At 41.6% G+C, this 20,489-nt stretch overlaps 1 protein-coding gene across 2 annotated transcripts in view; it reads left to right on the top strand.

The window, feature by feature from the left end:
- ccdc57 (coiled-coil domain containing 57) overlaps positions 1-20,489 on the top strand; it is a 141,249-nt gene that overhangs the window by 63,061 nt on the left and 57,699 nt on the right. For both annotated transcript variants that reach the window (XM_068004164.1, XM_068004163.1), the window contains exons 7-9: positions 2,602-2,802; positions 16,470-16,628; positions 19,170-19,332. In XM_068004164.1, coding sequence (XP_067860265.1) covers positions 2,602-2,802; positions 16,470-16,628; positions 19,170-19,332 — 523 coding nt within the window. The remainder of the gene's footprint in view (positions 1-2,601; positions 2,803-16,469; positions 16,629-19,169; positions 19,333-20,489) is intronic.

Here is a 20,489-nt window from a genome sequence, read left to right as displayed (position 1 = left end):
TTTTCTTTTCTGCACTAATTTTCTCCCCTTCGTTCCCCTCTTTATTGGGGTATAGTTCCATAGATGCAGATGCCTTTTGATGGTAAGTATTGTCCAGCTATTTAACTGCTGGGGAGAGGGGTGATAGTTGACTGCTCAACGTATGGTTTACTTAGAACCTATCAAGTTAGGCTATACTCCTATAGTGTATAAGAGACAGTTCATCGTTCAACGAATGAAGAGAACAGTCTATCTTCTCTGGATGTCAGTGTATCATTACAATCAATATGATTCAATCCTGAACAATTTCATTCCATCAGTGACATTTCCATAGTCCCTACAGCATGAAAGTCATGGTGTTCCACAGAATTTTTGATCATTTATGTCTCTATTGATTCTAATAACCTTCATTCCCATTTTTGAATCCCAAGCATTCATCTAGCTTCTTTAGAAATAAAATAATTGACATGGCATTGACCATTTTGATGGATGTTTATTCTATGTAATTGCTAATCTGTGTAAAAAGATTCTTGCTGTTTCTAGTCTTGCTTAAGGCTCGCACCAAGTTCCATTCACCCATCATCCCTTTGATCGCTGACCTACATTGGCTCCCAGTCCGGGAACACATCAATTTTAAAATTCTCATCCTTGTTTTCAAATCCCACCGTGGCCCCGTCCCTCCATATCTCTGTAACCTCCTGCAGCCCTACAACCCTCCGAGATCTCTGCACTCCTCCAATTCTTGTCTCTTGCGTATCCCCGATTTTAATCGCTCCACCATTGCTGGCTGTGCCTTCAGCTGCATAGGCCCTAAACCTTGGAATATCCTCCCTAAACCTCTCCGCTCTCTACCTCTCTCTCCTCCTTTAAGACGCTCCTTAAAACCCACCTCTTTGACCAAACTTTTGATCACCTGTCCTAATATCTCCTTATGTGGCTCGGTGTCAACGTTTGTTTGATAATCGCTCCTGTGAAGCACTTTGGGATGTTTTACTATTAAAGGCGCTATAACGCATGCTGTTGTAATCTTCTGCGATTACAGTATAAGTTAAATGGCCTGTTTACTTCTGAATTTTCCAAATTTTCTAAAATTTTAAAGACGTCAATTATGCTCTCTATAGCATAGACCCTGTCGTCAGCAACATGACCATTAAAGAACGTACAAATTTACAACTTTATACTACTGTGCTTTTTGCTTTTGATAGGAAAAATTAAATGTTTCAATTTTTTTTTTGAAACGACGATGAAATTGGGAATTAACACACAGATGTACAAGCATTGCCCTGAATAAGCAGAGGTTGAGGATGGGGTCAAGACAACTACATTTCCTGAAATATCAACTACTTGGGTATAAAAATAGGTAGCATAACTGGGGTCTGGCAGTACAGACGCTGGAGGATAGCACGTTGAAGTCACTATATTTCTGTTCCCGGACTGAGGTAATAACACTCTTTCTGTATTTGGCAGTGCTGCTAGTAGTCATTGAAGACAATTTGTTGTTGTGAGCTTGATCACGTGGATTATCCGAAACTATAAGACCATCTTAAAAGACCACACTCTCTCTCAATCTTCTATTCTTAAATTAAGACAGATTTTGAGTGTTTTGTTCCTTCCTTTTCCTGTCAATTTTCTCCTCTTCTCTCTCTTTTCCTTCTGTAGGAGTTGTCTTCTTCCTGGAGTACTATTCCATGGGCACCTGTTCCAGTATCTCACCCGAGTCGCCATTTTTCATTTGTGAGTCTAGTCAGTCAATGTTAACGGACTACTCAAGTGGTGGGCACGACACAGCTGAACCTAGTGCAGTCCTCACCCTCTTCTAGTAGGAATTACTGGTTTGTGATCAGGAGCTGGAATCTGGGATGATTTTCCCTCTTGTCCCTCCCCCTCGGCCCCTCCCCCCAAACCCAGAATCGCTGAAGCCATTTGTTGTCCCCATGTCGCCACCCTGCTGAGATCTGCGAACTCAGCTCAGGGATCAAATCCAGAACGTTGATGGTTTTTATGGCTCAACTAAAATCTTTTGGGTTTCCGTTCACAATTTGGACTTTAAAGTCTCAGAATCATTATGCTGCTGATCCTTTTTCAAAGCATCACTTATGGGGCATCACTTGCAAGGCACCTGCTTCGTGACATTGCTTTTAATAAATTACACTGCAAACCATTTGACATATTTTGATAGTGACGTAACGTTGGAGTGAATGGCGAAGGAGAACAAGCCATTAGCCCAACCTAGACAAAGGGCATTGATGTATTTGCTCTGAAAGTTGTTCAGAATCCATATTAAAACAAGTTTGAGGCATTCAATACGGGTTTCTAATTTGTATGAATCTACAACACAAATTACTTTCATATTCAGCATTAATTGGTGCTAATTTGACAGCCATTTTTTGGAGAAAAAAATGGTTTATAGAGGTGGTATTTTTCTGTGGTTGCTGTTGAGATGTATTATTCAAACAACATGGGAGAGTTTGAATTCCTATAGGAACTTGATATTATCACTGGACAAAATAGGAGATATTTCCAATACTAGTGGGCAAATTGTTCAAGATGAAGTAAAACTTCTGATTTTAATAACTGCTTTATTATGTTAAAAGCAAATTAAAAGGTCTAATATTTCTTTAGACATTGTGAGTTGGATCGCTTTGCTCGTGAGAGAGATGCAAAGCTTGCTACTGCAAAGGAAGCACATACAAAACAGATTAGGGAGCTGGAGAACAACATGCGTGAACTGCAAATGAGTTTGGAGACAGTCGAAATGGAGAAACGGCGAATGGAATGGAGCCATGCAGATGCCGCAAAGGAGAAAGAGGATGTAATTGAAAAGTAAGTGGCATTGTTATTCTTTTCCTTGAACTAGTCGACCTCTCATGGCATTGCACATAGGGAGTTAAGACCAAGTACAATATTCAGGTTAAGTAGGGTTGGAAGGTGGGGGAATAATTGGACCCAGCAAGGGCGGGGGGAGGGAGGGAGAGAGGGAATAGGATGAGAGGAGGAGGAGGAGGAGGAGGAGGATGATGGTGGTGACCGGAGAGAAAGGAGATGGGGAAAGGAGTGGGAAAGATGGGGAATAGAGAGAACAAAGGCAGGGAAATTATCTCAGCAGAGAAGGGCAGCTCAGATTTGCATCTGAGGGGAGGTGCAGCTGAACCTTCCATCTCACCACACCCTGAAATTTCAGTTGGGGAGGGGAGGGTTTGATGTAGGTTAAACTTTGCCTCCCCCCCCCCCCCCCCACACTAGGGTTGCCAACTCTGGTTGGACGTATTCTAGGAGGTTTCATCACTTGACCTCCTGCCTCCAACTGCTCCTTCCAGTCAAAGTCTTTTTTTCTCATCTCCAGTATTTTTAACTAATAAACAAAAGTGTTCAAAGGAAATGGGGAAAAAAAACATTTTTTTTTAATGCCCCTATAATTTTTCTCCTGGGTTGTTCACATAGATTAATCTAGGAGACTCCAGAACAATCCTGGAAGGTTGGCAACCCTACTTCACACTGCTGCGAGGGGATGGGGGTTGTGATGGGGCTAGGATCTGTAACACTGATTGGTGCTGGGGAGTATAATGGTGAAAGTCTTCTTTCATGCTAGGAGCCCAAGTTATTATCGTTGTTGATGTGTGATAGGGAATGCACATGTTTGCCACTTGGGCTGTAAGATTCTAATAATTGGTGGTGGTTTGGAAAACAAATGAATGAGTATTTTGCACGTGATTCAAATGCAAACTCAGCGGCACATCAAGTGTGAAACGTCTAGAGAGATCTTGGTTTTAACGCGTGGAGGTTGTTACAAAAGGAGCAATTTGGCTGAAGATGACGTGCTGATTTTTGAGTAGCTGAGGTAAAATGATGTGATGATGTGGAGATGCCGGTGATGGACTGGGGTGTACAAATGTAAGGAATCTTACAACACCATGTTATAGTCCAACAGTTTTATTTGAAAATCACAAGCTTTCGGAGGCTTTCTCCTTCGTCAGGTGAGTGTGGGATTCCTTGAAAGTTACCGCATATATAGTCAGAGAACAATGCTTGGTGATTACAGATAATTTTTCCAACTGCCTGTTATCAAGGCAATCAAAGGAATTGAATAGTGTTCAGACAGAGAGACATTAGATATAATACTACTGAATATACAAATGGCCAGAACCAAAGACAGAGAGAGAGAGAGAGAGAGAGAAACATCTGAAAGGAAGAGAGAGAGACCAGTTGTATTAAAAACAGATAACTTTTTTTCGCTGGTGGGGTTACGTGTAGCGTGACATGAACCCAAGATCCCGGTTGAGGCCGTCCTCATGGGTGCGGAACTTGGCTATCAATTTCTGCTCGACGATTTTGCGTTGTCGTGTGTCTCGAAGGCCGCCTTGAAGAACACTTACCCGAAGATCGGTGGCTGAATGTCCTTGACTGCTGAAGTGTACCCCGACTGGGAGGGAACCCTCCTGTCTGGCGATTGTTGCGCGGTGTCCGTTCATCCGTTGTCGCAGTGTCTGCATGGTCTCGCCAATGTACCATGCTCCGGGGCATCCTTTCCTGCAACATATGAGGTAGACAACGTTGGCCGAGTCACAGGAGTATGAACCATGTACCTGGTGGGTGGTGTCCTCTTGTGTGATGGTGGTATCTGTGTCGATGATCTGGCATGTCTTGCAGAGGTTGCCGTGGCAGGGTTGTGTGGTGTCGCGGACGCTGTTCTCCTGAAAACTGGGTAATTTGCTGTGAACGATGGTCTGTTTGAGGTTGGGTTGCTGTTTGAGGTTGGGTGGCGAAAAAAAAGTTATCTGTTTTTAATACAACTGGTCTCTCTCTTTCTCTTCCTTTCGGATGTTTCTCTCTCTGTGTCTTTGGTTCTGGCCGTTTGTATATTCAGTAGTCTTGTATCTAATGTCTCTCTGTCTGAACACTATTCAATTCCTTTGATTGCCTTGATAACGAGCAGTTGGAAAGATTATCTGTAATCACCAAGCATTGTTCTCTGACTATATATGCGGTAACTTTCAAGGAATCCCACACACACCTGACGAAGGAGAAAGCCTCCGAAAGCTTGTGATTTTCAAATAAAACTGTTGGACTATAACCTGGTGTTGTAAGATTCCTTACATTTGTAAAATGATATGGAAATGGAGAATGTTAGCAGTTCTTCTAATGGAACCAAAAGGGTGTTAAGGTGCAGAGAGGTGGCTGGAGTCTGGTGTTGCACAACAACTTACTGAAATTATTTCACTAACGCAGCTTACCTTTACCTTTTAGAGAAAGAAATACAATTTTAAATGTGACCATTACAATCTCTTCTGCTGTGTGGGACACCAGGCTCAGTGAGGGTGCAACACTCTTGATATTAAAAGCTTCTAGCACAGCACCACCTACAGACGTAACTGGTACTACAGGCAGTATCACAAGTTTGCCCATAGGGGTATGGTCAACATAAAAGTTTTCAGTCATGTACTAAATTTAATATATAACTATAATCTCCTGTTGCACATGGATAGTCAAGATCAATTTGAATTTTTCAGATAAAGCAGTGTTGGAGGATGGGGAATAATGGAACTAATGTGGGGAAGTAGAGAGAGGAAAAGGTGGAGGAAGAGAAAGCAATAGAATGGAGAGTGGGAGGCAGGGAAGGCAAGTGGGGGGAAAGGAGGGTTCGGTGGGGAGGGGAAAAAGTAGGAAGTAGGGGAAGGGACAAGAGAAGGGGACAGGAGGGGGAGGGAGGAGAGAGTGAGAAAAGAAGAGAGGAGAGGGGACAAGGAAGAGAGTGCTAAGGAAGGGGAATTCAGATCCACAGGGAACATAGGAACAGGAGTAGGACATCTAGCCCCTCGAGCCTCTTCCACCATTCAGTGAGATCATGGCTGATCTGTGACCTAACTCCATATACCCGCCATAGCCCCATATCCCTTAATACCTTTGGTTAACAAATATCTATTAATCTCAGATTTAAAATTAACAATTGAGCTAGCAACAACTGCAGTTTGCGGAAGAGAGTTCCAAACTTTGCGTGTAGAAGTGTTTCCTAATTTCACTCCTGAAAGTCCTGGCTCTAATTTTTAGGCTATGTCCCCTAGTCCTAGACTCCCCAACCAGTGGAAATAGTTTCTCTCTATCTACCCTATCAGTTCCCCTTAATATCTTGAAAAATTTCCAAATCACCCCCTAATCTTCTAAATTCCAGGGAATACATCCTTAGTTTGTGTAAAATCTCCTTGTAATTTAACCTTTGGAGTCCAGGTATCATTCTAGTAAATTTACGCTGTACTCCCTCCAAGGCCAATATATCCCTCCTGAGGTGCGGTCCCCAGAACTGAACACAGTACTCCAGGTGTGGTCTAACCAGGGCTTTGCATAGCTGTAGCATAACTTCTACCCCCTTGTATTCTAGTCCTCTAGATATAAAGGCCAGCATTCCATTAGCCTTTTTGATTATTTTCTTTACCTGTCCATGACATTTTAATGATCTATTCATGGAACCCTAAGTCTCTTGGGATCTCCATTTTTCGAGCTTTTCACCATCTAAAAAGTACTCTGATCGATCCTTTTTTGGTCCAAAGTGGATGACCTCTCATTTGCCTACATTGAAATCTACATTTGCCACAGTTTTGCCCATTCACTTAAGCTATTAATATCTGTCTGTAATTTTATGCTTCCATTTACACTGCTTACAATGCTGCCTATCTTAGTGTCATCGGCAAACTTGGATATGTGGTTCTCTATCCTGTCATCTAAGTCGTTAATAAATAGTGAATAGTTGAGGGCCCAACACAGATCCCTGAGGGACACCACTAGTCACATCCCAACCAGGTCAATAATTTGCCCTCAATTCCATGAACTTCAACTTTAGCTAACAGTCTCTTATGAGGGACTTTATCGAATGCCTTCTGGAAATCCATATAAACAACATCCATAGACATTCCCCTGTCCACTACTTCAAAACATTCAGTCAGGTCCATCAGGCATGGCCTACCCTTTACAAATCCATGTTGGCTCTCTCTGATCAACTGAAAATTTTCAAGATGTTCAGTCACTCTATCCTTAATTTATAGACTCTAGTAATTTCCCAACAACAGATGTTAGGCTAACTGGTCTTTAATTCCCTGGTTTCCCCTCTTGCCTTTTTTAAATAGTGGAGCGACATGTGTAATTTTCCAATCTAAAGGAACAGTTCCTGAATCGAGTGAACTTTGCAAGATTATAGTTAGGGCATCTGCAATGTTCTCACCTACTTCCTTTTAAACCCTGGGATGGAAACCATCTGGTCCTCGGGATTTGTCACTCTTTAGTGCCATTATTTTCTTCATTACTGTTAATTTGCTTACGTTAACTATGGTGTGACCCATCCCTGATTCAAAATTAGTTTCCTTGGGGTGTCCGGCATGCTCTTCCTCTACTGCAAATACTGACGCAAAGTAATTATTTAACATGTCCGCCATTTCCTTATTTTCATTTACAATATCACCATTATCAGTTTTTAAGGGGCCCACATTGCTCTTGACCACTCTTTTTTTTCCTAATATAATTGTAAAAGTTTCTGTGATTTTGATATCCCTTGCAAGTTTCTTTTCATACTCCCTTTTTGCGCTATTACTATCTGTTTTGTTACCCTTTGCTGTTTTTCATATCTCTCCCATTCGCCAGGATCTGTGCTATTTTTTGCATTGTTGTATGCTTTTTCTTTTAAGTTTTATGTTGCCCTTTGCCTCTTTTGAAATCCATCGCTTTTTTTGGTACATAGAACACTTATCCCTTAGGGGTATAAATTGGTTCTGTATCACGTTAAATTCTTTTTTGAACATCTCCCACTGATCTTCTGTTGTTTTACCCATCAACAGATTTACCCAGTTTACTGTGGACAGGCTCTGTCTCATGCTGTTGAAGACGGCCTTACCTAGATTTAGAATCTTACTAGCTGTTACAGGTTTCTTCCTTTCAAACACAACGTTAAACTCGATCATATCATGATCGCTATTAGATAAATGTTCATACACTGTTAGGCTGTTAACTAAATCTGGCTCATTACTAATTATTAAATCTAATATGGCCTGCCCCTTTGTTGGTTCTAGGACATATTGTTGCAGAAAGCTGTCCTGAACACACTCAAGAAATTTGCTACCTTTCTAACATGAACTCATCTGCTTATCCCAAACAATATGAAAGTTGAAATCCCCCCCTCTGCCTTTGCTACATGCTTGTCTAATCTGTGCATTTATACATTCTGCCACTTCACAGCTGCTACCAGGGGGACTATACACAACTCCCACTACAGTCTTAAATCCTTTTCCATTTATTAATTCTACCCATAAAGTCTCCACTGCCTGCTTACCTCTTGTTATATCCTTTCTCTTATCATTGAGGTGATGTCATCATTAACCACTAAGGCTACTCCTCCCTCTCTACCAGTTTCCCTATCCTTCCTAAAGACCTTGAAGTATGGTACAGCGAAGGAGAAGAAATGTAATCAGTGGAGGGTAGGGGTTGCTGTGGATGAAAATTGCAGTTGAGGAGATATGTTACCGTAAAAGGGAAAATTAAGTAGGATGGGGTAGCTTGTGAGGGGAAACTGGCAGCCAGTGGGTGGGTTGGGAGATGCATCCAGCAGGGGACAGGGGGTTGGTCAAAATTAAGGTGGACTGAAATTTCATTCGGCGTTAAGAGGAAGCTGAAATCTTGCTCATCGGGGTTGGGGTTGGTAATGTTAAATTCACAGCAGCAGCCACAGGTAGAATCTTGAGACAACTCAACATTTTTAATATAAAATATAGATATGTTTTCTGCAGTTACAGAATTTTACAGCGCAGAAGGATTTGATTTGGCCGTTCTTGTCTTTGCTGGCTCTTTGATAGAGCTATCCATTCGCTGGCCTTTCCCTCTAAGTTACCTATAATTTTCCCTTTTCAAATAATCATCCACTTCCCTTTTAAAAACTATTATGGATTTTACTTCCATCACTGTTTCTTGTAAGCATTATCTTGCTCCTTTTAAAGTTTTAGCATTGTACACAAGATCCAACAAACAGCAATTAGATGGATGATCAATTTTTGGTGCTGTTTGTTGCGAAAGTACATTAGGAGAATTCCTTGCTTTGAATGGTGACATCCATCTAAACCACCGGAACAAGCAGTTTAGCATCTTATCTGAAGGGTGCCTCAGTTTAACATCTCATCTGAAGGATGGCACCTTAGTATTGCACTGGAGTGTCAACCAAGGTTCTGTACTCAGACCCTGAAGTGGGACTTGAACCCACAATCTTATAACTCAGGTGAGAGTTCTACCAACTGAGCCAAGCTGATAATTACTCACCAGTTTGTAATTTGGGAAAGTCCATATCATCTTCTTAAGAACATAAGAATGTTTAGGAATAGGGAAAGTCTATTAGACCCATTGAGCCCATCCTAGATTGCCAAATCACAGAAAAATAGCACATAATACATGGTGTAGTCAATATGCTGTTTACCACAACTGCCAGCATAAAAACATAGAGATAACATGACAATATAAGAATACATGAGGATTGTCATGACAGCAGATGTATGCATCCGGCTGAAAATTCTGGTGGGGTTCTGCAGCAGAAGATTCACAGAATCTCTGGAGAAACAGTGTAAATGGGTGAAAACTGCTGCTTACGTTGTTTTTCTAGAGTTTCTGCCGAAGTCACGGTGAAAGAATCCTGCAGAAATTCTCCCCCATTGTGTCCCTACACCCAAAATACAGAACTAAACAATATACCAGCACTTGACTACAAGCCCTTTGAGATAAAGATTTAAAAAGACAAGTAATTACCCAAAATAAGCAAACGGATTGAATGAAAATGGGGAGACCAGTAAAAGAAATGATAGTTTAATAAGAGTCAGTGCCTAGCTGCAAATTCCCTTGTTTCCCATAAGTGTGATTTATCTGAATGCTTGATTAGAATGAGTGAAATAATAACAAAACATGAAAGATGTGATTAAAGACTTGTTGGTAGTGATTATAAAATCCAATAGAAAAGACACACAAACAAGGTCCACTGGAGACACGGGCTGAAGCATACACACTGCTTACATTTGGTATGTACTGTGGCTCCTAGGTGGGAGGGAGAAGAGTTTTGGAAATGAGAAGAAAATGAGAAAACAGACATCTGGATTTTAGTGGAAATCGTATTACATATTTTAAGTTGGCATTACTGCATGTTTCTTTTGGCATGGTAACTGTACTGCAGCCTCAGCATAAGTTCAAGTTAAGTCAAACTACTATGTGGTAACTAAAAGAACCTTATCATGTTTTGTTGACAGAAATAAACCTGCTGAACAAGTTAGACAGTTACTTTTGCCTAGTGGAAGACATTTAGGTCTACTATTCCCAAACAAAGACTAGCAAATGAGGGTAGAGCATCAATGCCTTGTAGTAGTGGCGGGGGAGGGGGAAGACAATTCCTCTCTTCCCCTTCATCACTGAGTTTTAAATCTCACCCATGTTGTTGGGAGTTACTAGGCGTCTCCTTGCAGAGAGAAGGAAAATTCAAGCAAGATTCATTACCAGAGGACTGCAAGCAAGTCACCTACCCTCCCAGCCACAGCCAGTTCTGCAGTTATGAGGACTAGGAAAAAACACAACAATTAATTTCTTTACGCCGAGTTGTTGAAGCACAGAATGCTTTGCCACAGGGAGTAGTTGAGGCAGAGACAATTGTATCTTTTAAGGGAAAACTGGATAAATATTTGAATCAGAGTAAGGTACAGGGGAGAGAGCAGGACAGCCCAATTAATTTTTAGATTTCTCTAGCAAAAAGCAGCCACAGACTTAATGAGCTGAATGGCCTCCTCTTGTGCTGTAAGCTTCCACTGTTCTATATCCCTATATCCTAAATGAAAAATACCTGCACAATGGTTGTATTCATTTTATATTACTACCTTGGCTAAGATATGCCTGAGGTGAATCTTCAGGATCACTCTGGGACAATCTGCATGTGCAACTTGTAATTCCAAAAAAAAATTTAGACTCAGTAGAACAGGATTTACAGTCTTTGATGGGAGTCCTGCGCTATATTATAACATTGCCATATGTGGCAGTCCTGACTTTAGAAGCAGAATTATAATTTAGAAGAAGTAGTTATGGTGGCACTGAGTTAAGGTGTGTTTTTTCCTATGTTGCCAGTGGTGTACCACTACCAGTTTTTTACATTGCAGCCTTGTACAGACCTTTACTTGACATCACAGAAGGTCTGCAGACAAAGAATTAAAGTTGGTGTGATGCCAGGCTATGAAATGCAGACAGCAATGTGAATAGGGCAGATTCTAGAGTACCGGCATCCAAGATAAACAGAATGCCTTTTTGAAACTTTAGATGGAGTATGCTTAACTTAGGTCCTATAAGGAACAAGGAGGATAATTTAGAGCTAATGTTAATCAGATGAAATAGTTGAAATATAGAACTAGTCACTGCCCCTTTAACCGCAGCTGTGTCCTTTAGTGTGACCTACCAAGGATTGTAATTACAATGTGGATTATATTTCCTAATACAGTAAAAGCCTGTTAATGGGTATCCTATTAATAGAAACATCAATTTAAATAGAGCAGTTCCCCAAGCATGGATTAGTTCTATATGTATTCTACAGAACTTGCTTGATGGGAATGATTTGAATAGAAAGTGCATTTTATCCTTTGCAGGCGGGTTTTTCAATACAGGGGTTCTATTGTGTAATGTATAGTTTCAGGTTCTTTCCACCAGTGTTGTTCACATCTTCACTGTGTCTGTGCAGCACTACATTTTGAATGCAGAATAGTGTTTGCATCTCCTTTTCCTGCAACTAATTTTTTAAAAATTGAATTATGCTCATTTCTTGTATGCATGACTGGCATGTGTCTGAGAAATACAATGTGCATTAATTGTACAAAATGTTTTTCTAAGTGCATCTAAATGCTGCCCAAGAGGCATTTCTTTAGTTCCTTCTTCCTCATTTCAGCAGCCTCCACATACTGCAGGAATTAGCCTACACTATCTATTGCAAAGATTGTGAGGCACACCATCCTTTTAAGACTTATCTTCTCCCTTCTCCTGAATATGTAAGCTCTTTGCTGGGTTACAGTTCTATAAATATTATCTGCCCTTTGGTACCTTGCCCAAAAGTGGCCGTTATTTATACATGAACATTCATGGTTAATGTTGGTTGGATATTTGACTTTGAGAGCCATCATAGCCAAGCCTTCTCATGTCCTCGCCTGAGATCCATTCTCATACACTTCCAGCAGGGTTGCTGGTTAGCAGTCATAAGTGGAAACTCTGGGTGATTTTTCCCCTCTCTAACCCATGAGCATGCAGACCAATTGTAAAGCCTCTACCACCATCCTGGCTGAGAACAGCTAACTCAGCACAGGCTGGGAATCAAGTCTGGTGCTTTTCCAATCTATATGGCTGAACTACTTACCGGATAAACTCACTGACCCATCGAAGCAGACTTTTAAGATGTTCTCAGCTAAGAACCATACCTGTTTGTTCCATTCTGCATTGTATAAAACCATCAGTTGGTACAGTAGTTGCTTTCCTCTGCTGACCATTGGACCGCATTACTGTTCCCACATGGTTAAAAGTTTGTTTTAGTGATTGTTTCACCATGGTTCTTGTGATTTATTTTGGTTTGTGTCCAGAATTTTCCAAGAGCAAAATTATACCAAATGCTGTAAGACTTTTCTGATGACCAATTATCAACAACTATAGCTGATGCCTGCATGACCTGTCTTCTAAACAGAATATGGCTTTGTGCTAGATCTGCTTCTGGTTCTCTGCCCACGTTGAAAGATATTAGAGGAGATTTTCCTCTTCATTGCACCTGGGGAATGCTCCGTTTCCAGGCGCAGCAAAGAGGATATGGGGATGGAAAGCCATTACGTCAGGCCTCAGCTGTCACTACGCTGCCCCAGGACTTCCAGGGGTTCCCCAATGGACTACAACTTGGCCTACACCTGGACTAGATGCAGGCCCAGCGTAAGAATGGTAAAGGGCAGCTTGGGTCACTCTTGGCCTCCCGCCTCCGTTTCCTCTATGTCAGCCCATTGGATGTCCAAATGGAGGGGTGCCTGAAGAAGCTTGGCGATAGGATGTTTGCTGGAACCCTCTGTGGACACAGAGATTCATGGAGGCACAGAGGCAAGTATAATTAGGAATTCCCCCTACCCCCAGAAGGCCTCAACGCCGGCCAGCAGAAGCTGGAAACCTCCAGCTATGATCCTGTCCGCCACTGGTTCCCAGCACAAGGCTCTGCTGGGGGTGTGCCTGTTGTGTGAATAGGCCGGGGCCTTAAAAATCATGGGCACCTCTCTTTTAATAGGTGCTGGAAGGGCCCAGACAGGAATTTCAGTCCAATTGCCTCTATCACTGGAGTGAACCATCCTCCAGGATGAATTTGCTGCACAATGTCAATGGTAAATTTGAAAAGCAAAGATGTCATCAATGCAATGGTTCATTTGGTTGAAATGTTTAAACAAAATCAAAGACTTTAGTGAATCTATAGTAGCTGCACCAGAACTCTGTGCTGAGACAATACTGGTCCCTAAACAAAGAAAAGGAACAAAAAGCCCATCCTTCCATGTGTCTCCACCTTATTTATCCAACATGATACTTTGCCCCTAAAGTCACTTAAGACCCTAGAAATGCCATCTGTAATCTACGTAGGGGGTATCATCATATCTATTTAGGCCATGGAATTTGTTGAGGTTACTCTTTAAATTTTGAGTTAGTAACCAAAAAAATTTGGAATCATTTAAAGGACCTGGTGCTGGAAATCATATTTGATCAAGTGGGTGATTTGCTGAAGAAGCTTTGAAAGGTTAAAAAAAAAGTGTTTTACTGTCACTATTTTGTTATCCCAAAGTGTCAATCAAAATCCTGGAACTGTGCCAGCTGAATAAATGTCACAAAAAGATATTCAAACTACTTTGTCTCAAATAATCTAGGCAGTCTGTCCAGGAGAGCAGCCTTCAAGCAGTTTTGTTGATCCTTACTTTCAGATAGCCTTTGGACAACCAGATCAAAAGCTCCTGGGGTTCCAATTTCAAGAAAAGTGCTACCAGTAGAGCTTCCCTTTGGCCCCACATCTGTCCTTACAGTTTTCACAAAATGCTTGTTTGTTGTTGGAGGCCATTCACAGCGGCAATATTACAAATTGACTTGAAAGAGCAGTTTGCCAGAAGGCTGCTCAGGGAGCAAAACAAACGCGTTCTCTCTATCTTTCAGGGTCTTGGTTTGCTCAGAGTTTTTGGTCTGATGGCAGCCATTTTAGTGAAACCAGATACAATATTTTTGAGATCCCTGCTGCTTAATTTCTGCTAGTAGTCTTCAAATTCTTAATATCTCTGTTACTGTGAGAATAGATTGAGTTGTAGCTCAGGACTGTGATGGTCCCAGGAACAATGATCAATGATCAAGTTAAAGCTAGTACTTCCTTCTTTGATGTCAGTTGCATCGCTGACAGATTGGGGGAGAGGGACTGGTGCTCATATGCAGGTATTTGGACTTCATGTCTCTACATGATATAAACTGGCTCAAATATTGGTTCTAAATTTAAACCTGATAAACATTTTGGCTCTAATTCAAAACTAAATTGTGCATTTTTGGATGCACAACCCCATGGTAATCTTTTACATCAACAAATGAGGATGAACTCACTTTCAAATCTTTGTTGCAGTACTCTCCTGAATGATTGAGTGGGCTTGACACCAATGACCAATATATTTTTCCTTGTGAATTAATGTGTACTTTTCAAAAAATATTCGGAGGGAGAATGTGACTGTAATACTGATAATGCTCAAAAAAAATCATGGTTTTCCAATGTTCTTCTGTTGTTTCATGCCACCTCTTAGTGCAGACCATCTCCATTAATTGTCAAGTCAAATTCTTCATCAGATCCAGCAGGCTTTTGTTTGATGGCTTGGTTATTGAACAACAGCAGGCCCCTGCTTTGATGGCCCCCATAGTCAAATAGCATGCCTACTGTCCAATCGCGCATGTGAAGAATGGCCACTTGGGTGAGGTACCAGCAGACTGTCACCACCTGTAAGATAGTATGCCAATGTGATTCACAATATTAAATACAGGATGGGGTGGGGAGGAGAGAGAGAGAGAGAATTATAGAGAGAAACAATCTAAGGGTTATAAATATGGCAATTCCTAGATGCGTTTGCATATGCTTGAGATGCAGCAAATGTATACATGTGGTGTATCCAGGATTTTATGTATGTATTATAAAGTCTTGTTCCTAGGAGTCCATACTTTTGCAGACAGTATAAGACAATCCTTCAAATTTGCTGCTTTTTGGTCACATGTCCACCTGTCTTTTTGAGATGGTGTCAAAAGTACCCAGCCACAATGGCTCAGAAGGTTAAAGCAACATAGAATGTGTTCCTGAGCCATTATGACCAGAAGGCCCCAATTTCAATTCCAGATCTGTGCAGAAGTCACTGACCACATCTGAGGTGGTATTGGGAGCACCGCAGTTATCCTCTGTGTCCCTGGGCTAGATAGGGGAAAAGTTAGATAGTGTTCCCACTCCTGGTCACTACCCGGTAATTTCTGTTGGAAAGTGTGGGTTTGTGGATGTCAGATGAGGACTGGGTCACGTGTTGTTATAATACACTCCATTGTTGTATAGCCTGAAAAGGCTCAAGAGACCAGGCTCGCACATGAAGAATGGCCACTTAATTGCTGGTGTCTTTAGAAGAGAAAATAGAAGTTTTTTTAAAAATTAGTTCCGATCCATTTATCACTGACTCCTTGAATCAGTAGCCTTTGAAACTTCATGAATGGCTTCCCACCAAATACTTTGCTTTTTACTTGATTCTGTCAAATACAACATTTGGAGCCAAGTACTCCTAAAGACATAAGATATTTTGTGAGTTTCTGGAAATTCTTTTAAAAAATACTTGACATCATTTTTGACCAAATCTGAATTATACACATCAGAGACTAAAATAAAAGTTAAAAAAGAAAAATTCTCCTCTGTTAAGAGTGTCCTCCTATGATTAGATAGTTATGCAAACTCTATACTACCCACTGAAATGTCAATTTCGGTTGGGAGCCATTGTCTGTATTTTTCCAAGTACAAAAAGGAGTTTTCTGAAACCTCTTTGTGTAGCTCTGCATTCAAAGTCGCAATTAACAGAAAACAGACTGCAACAGATGGAATAATTGTTTAGATCACTAAGAATGCTGTTGAACAACAGAACTGTCCAGTTATTAATTAAACACTGCTGTGTTATCGCAGGATGAAGTAGATAGAAAGCACACTCATTAATTCTAATGAAGTTGGGCCTGCTTCTAAGTGCACTTTATAAATGCAGATAAAACCAGGACAAAACAGTTTTCAGAAAAATGTATTAAACTACTGTTATTATTTGGAGTTGCTGCTGAATGGACACTGGCATATTTAATAATGCAGCTGTTTCAGCTCGCAGTGGCTTGAAGAGGGATCATTTACTTTATTTTGTAACAAGCCTGCAGAATTTTCGTTTTTTGTCCTCTTAATTTTCTAGGTTACGTGAGGAGCTTTCAACAGTGAAGATCGGCTGGGATGGTCACATAGCGCAGATCTCCAAGGAGACCGTTGCTAAGGACATGCAAATTAAAATGTTGCAGGACCAGGATTCAAAGCTGAGAGCTGAGTTAGCAAGACACAAGGAGGATGTGGAAAAGTAAGCTTCAGTGTAGTTCAGCTGAGAAACAGTACATCATGCTCACTTGAAAAGATGCAGATCAATCATTAACAGTTATTTTTTTGGAATAAGGCCTGGAGTTTCTTCAAACACCATGGGATTGGAATTTCTATTCAGTTAATGACTTTTTAGGATGTAAACTTAAAACTCTGATTTTTTTTTACATACATGATTGGTGGCCCAGAGCTCAAACAGTATGAGTATTTTGAGTCTCAAAACTACCACGCCAGCTCACCTGTCTTAATTGGGGAAATTTTTTTAAGAGCTCTTGATGAAGATGCAAGATTGAGTGCCTCAGGGAGGTATGGTGTTGCTTCACAGGGTCTGTGAAAACAGTTCTGCTTCATTTGCACCCTTTCTAGCAGTTATGGAGTGACACTGATGAACTGTGGGAAAATCTACAGCCAAGAAGGTCCTGCCATGAACTGGATGTGTAATCTAGAGTGGCACCACTGGGGAGAATGTGAATGTGTAGGGAGAGGGAGAAAACCAGCTCTTCAACTCTTCTTTGCTGTATTCCCACCTTAGGTACCTTTTTTAAAAAATATATATTTTATACTGTATGTAATGTACAATACTTAATACATGTATAATATTTACTAGTCAATCACCCGTGATGTTGCACACGGGGAGTTGAGATCAAGCATAGTCTTCAAGTGATGTGGGGCAAGATCATGGCGAGTAACTGCGGCAGGGCACGCAGATATACCTCAGTCCCCATTTTAAAGTCGGATGTTCTCTTATTTTAATCTACTACTATGACGTTATACTATTATTTATAGTTAAATAGTAAAACAGCAATTTGGGAAGCAAAGAGGGTAGAGTTAGTTGGAGCATTGGAGTTTCTCTGCAGTATTCTAAATTCCTGTGTCCACATTTTTAATAAAAATTGCCTATGTAAATTAGTCACTCTAATTGCAGCCTTCTATCAGTGGTAGCACTGCAGAATGGAAAAGGTTGACAGGAAGTGCACACAGGCATGAGGAAAGGGAGAAGTGAGGGGTGGAAGAGGAAGGGAAGGGAGACAAGAAAGTGGAGGGGAGAAAAGAAATGGAGAGGGAGAAAAAGTATGTCTTGCATGCTGCTGGCCTTATTATAAAACTTCCCATGCTGCTTGCCGGGTGGAACGGATGGGGGTGGGGGGGTGGTAATGTGCTAGCAATGATCAGTGGGGGAGTGGGGCAGCCACTGGCCATGTGACAGTCGGGGCTGGGAGGCAGGGACTGGCCACGCTGCTCACTGAGGGTGGGGGGGACGGGGGAGATTGACCATGCAGGTGGAAGAGGAGTGATGAAGCTCAATGGGGGGAGGGGGGTGGCCTTGCAGGTCAAAAGGGATGTGGATATTGGTTATGCTGCTTACTGCGGGGATGGGGGCTACAGAAATTCACCATGGCAGTGGAGTAAACAATTCAGGTCTTGACCATTTCCAATTCTGATCAACTGCTCTAAACTTGTTTGACTTGTGGCCAATACTTAGAACTGCCCTGTTACAGCTTCTCTTCAGCGGGTTAGCTGGGGAAGATTCAGTCAGGACAGAGGGTGATGTCATGGACACATGCATACCGTCATTCCAGGCTACGACTAGGGAGGCCAGAACAAGAACATGTCTATCATTGATCCCCCCCACCCTCTCCTTACTCTCCATGTCCTCCTCTTCTTCACCCTCCTGGTTTCCCCTCCCACTCTGCTCCCTATCCACCTACTGCAATGCCTCCATCCCCCTCATCTCACCCCACTCCCTCCTCCACATCCATCCTTCTCCCACCCATCTCTTGCTCCTCCCTTGCCTTCCATCTGCATCCTCCCTTCTCCCCCACCTGGCTCCGGTTATCCCCCAGTCTTCTAATCCTGCTTGACCTAAATACTATAGAACAACATTAGCAGCAATTATATGGCAGCTTTAATATATAAAAACATCCCAAGGAAATTCACATAAGCTTAAGGGAAATGGACGCCATGACTAAAAAGGAAAGATTAGGAGTGGTGACCAAAACCTCGGTCAAAGAGGGACCTAAAGGACGAGAGGTGGAGGCAGAAGAGTTTAGGGAGGAAATTCCAGAGTGTGGGGCCTAGACAGCTGAAAGCATGGTCACCAGTGGTGGGGCAAAGAGAGGGGAATCTGCACAAGAGGCTTGAGTCAGAGGAATGGAGAGTTTAGGGACAGGTTGTAGGGCTGAAGGATGTTACAGAGATACAGAAGGGCAAGGTCATTGACGGACTTAAACACAAGAATGAGAATTTTAAATTTAAGGCATTGGGTGGTTGGGAGCCAATGTCAATTAGCGAGGGCAGGGGTGATGGGCAAGGCGTACTTGGTACAGCTTGCAACATGTTTCAAGGAATTTCAGTTGAGCAGTTCTGATGATGTCAGATATTCGTAATTGTTAGCAGATCCCCTGAGATTGAATGACTGTTCCAGATTCAGGGCCAGCCATCAATCACAGTCTTCAAACGGTTAACGGATAATTCTTTTTCAAAAGTTATTGTTTCTCTCATACTGAAACTGTTCTGGATTTAGATATAAACAGCAACTTGTCCGAGCAGTAGAGAGGGAGCGAGGTCTGGAGCAAATGAAAGTACAGGCAGAGTTGGATTGGCAACGACACTGTGAGGAGATAGAAAGAAGTCAGTACCTAAAATCCGAAGAACTTATTCAGAGCCTGAGCCAAGCACGAGACCAGGTGAGTCACAAAATATGGAATTCAGTAGACCAATTTTTTCAGACTCGATTTCCATTTCAACATCCCATTCTGAAGTATTTGAGCCCATTCCTCCAGATTATTGTTTTTTGGATGTCTGGTTTAAGTGTCAGGGCCAATTTATACGGTTGGATGTCAATCCATAAACGTTGCAAGTAATACTATTACAAACTAAAATCAACTGGATTCGAATGAATTTGTTTTTTCAAGAATTTTCACATTTGGTTAATTCGTGATATATTTTGTTTACACAGTTATTGCTGAAATATATGTTGATAGCTTTTTGTCATGGGTGCACATACCTTGAGAGCTTTGTGTGTGTATTTAATTTTCTCACTGATTTTTCTCTTCTCCTCCTCTCCCCCCTTCCTGGTGGATAATAGACATATGGAACTCTCTAGTTCCTTGCAAAAGTAGTTATTCATATATGAGCCCTGATGGTGATTGTTGGTAGATTATTCAATGGGAAGACTTCACAGCAGGGCTTACGAGATAGCAATTAGGACTTGAACCCTGGCAAATTTTCCCCTTCACAATCCAGAGATTGTGTGTTGGCCCTACCTCTGCCCTGGTTGAGGTCAGTCAACTTTGCATATACTGGGAATTGAATCTGAGACCTTCCTATTCACAATGGCTCAACTAATCACTGAATAAACACTTTGAGCTATCAAGGGAGCAAGCAAGTATTTACAAGCCAAAAAAATTTGTCCAGGGTTCAACCTTTAGTTGTCTAGTTTGGTGTTCACTGCTGGTTGGTTTAGATTGTTTTCTCCCACGCATCGAGTGGATTATTGCAACTTGTACATCTCCCCTTTTGCACCACTCAATTTGCCTCTTTCCGCAGGGGTAAGGAAATGTGGTTATAGTAAAATCTTGAATAGGTGCTGCTGCGCAGACTGCCAGAAAAGGCCCAAGAGATGAGGCCATGTCTGACTGGCACATGATAGGTGTTTGTCCACATGTATGTCTATCAGCTCAGCAGGGGAATACACCTCTTTCCCATGAGAAAGAAATATTGTGCTAGGCTGTGTGCTGTAGAGCTTTGCCTCCAGTAAGTGGACACATCAAAAATGCGACTAATTTTGTGGGAATTGTGACCTGGTGGTTTCCTACACTGCTGTTCTGAATCATTGAACGCA

The sequence above is a fragment of the Heptranchias perlo genome, chromosome 23 (genome assembly GCF_035084215.1).
Source record: "Heptranchias perlo isolate sHepPer1 chromosome 23, sHepPer1.hap1, whole genome shotgun sequence".
Lineage (NCBI taxonomy): Eukaryota > Metazoa > Chordata > Chondrichthyes > Hexanchiformes > Hexanchidae > Heptranchias > Heptranchias perlo.
The sequence above is the reverse complement of the archived record's forward strand: the minus strand, read 5'-3'. Positions and strand labels throughout refer to the sequence as shown.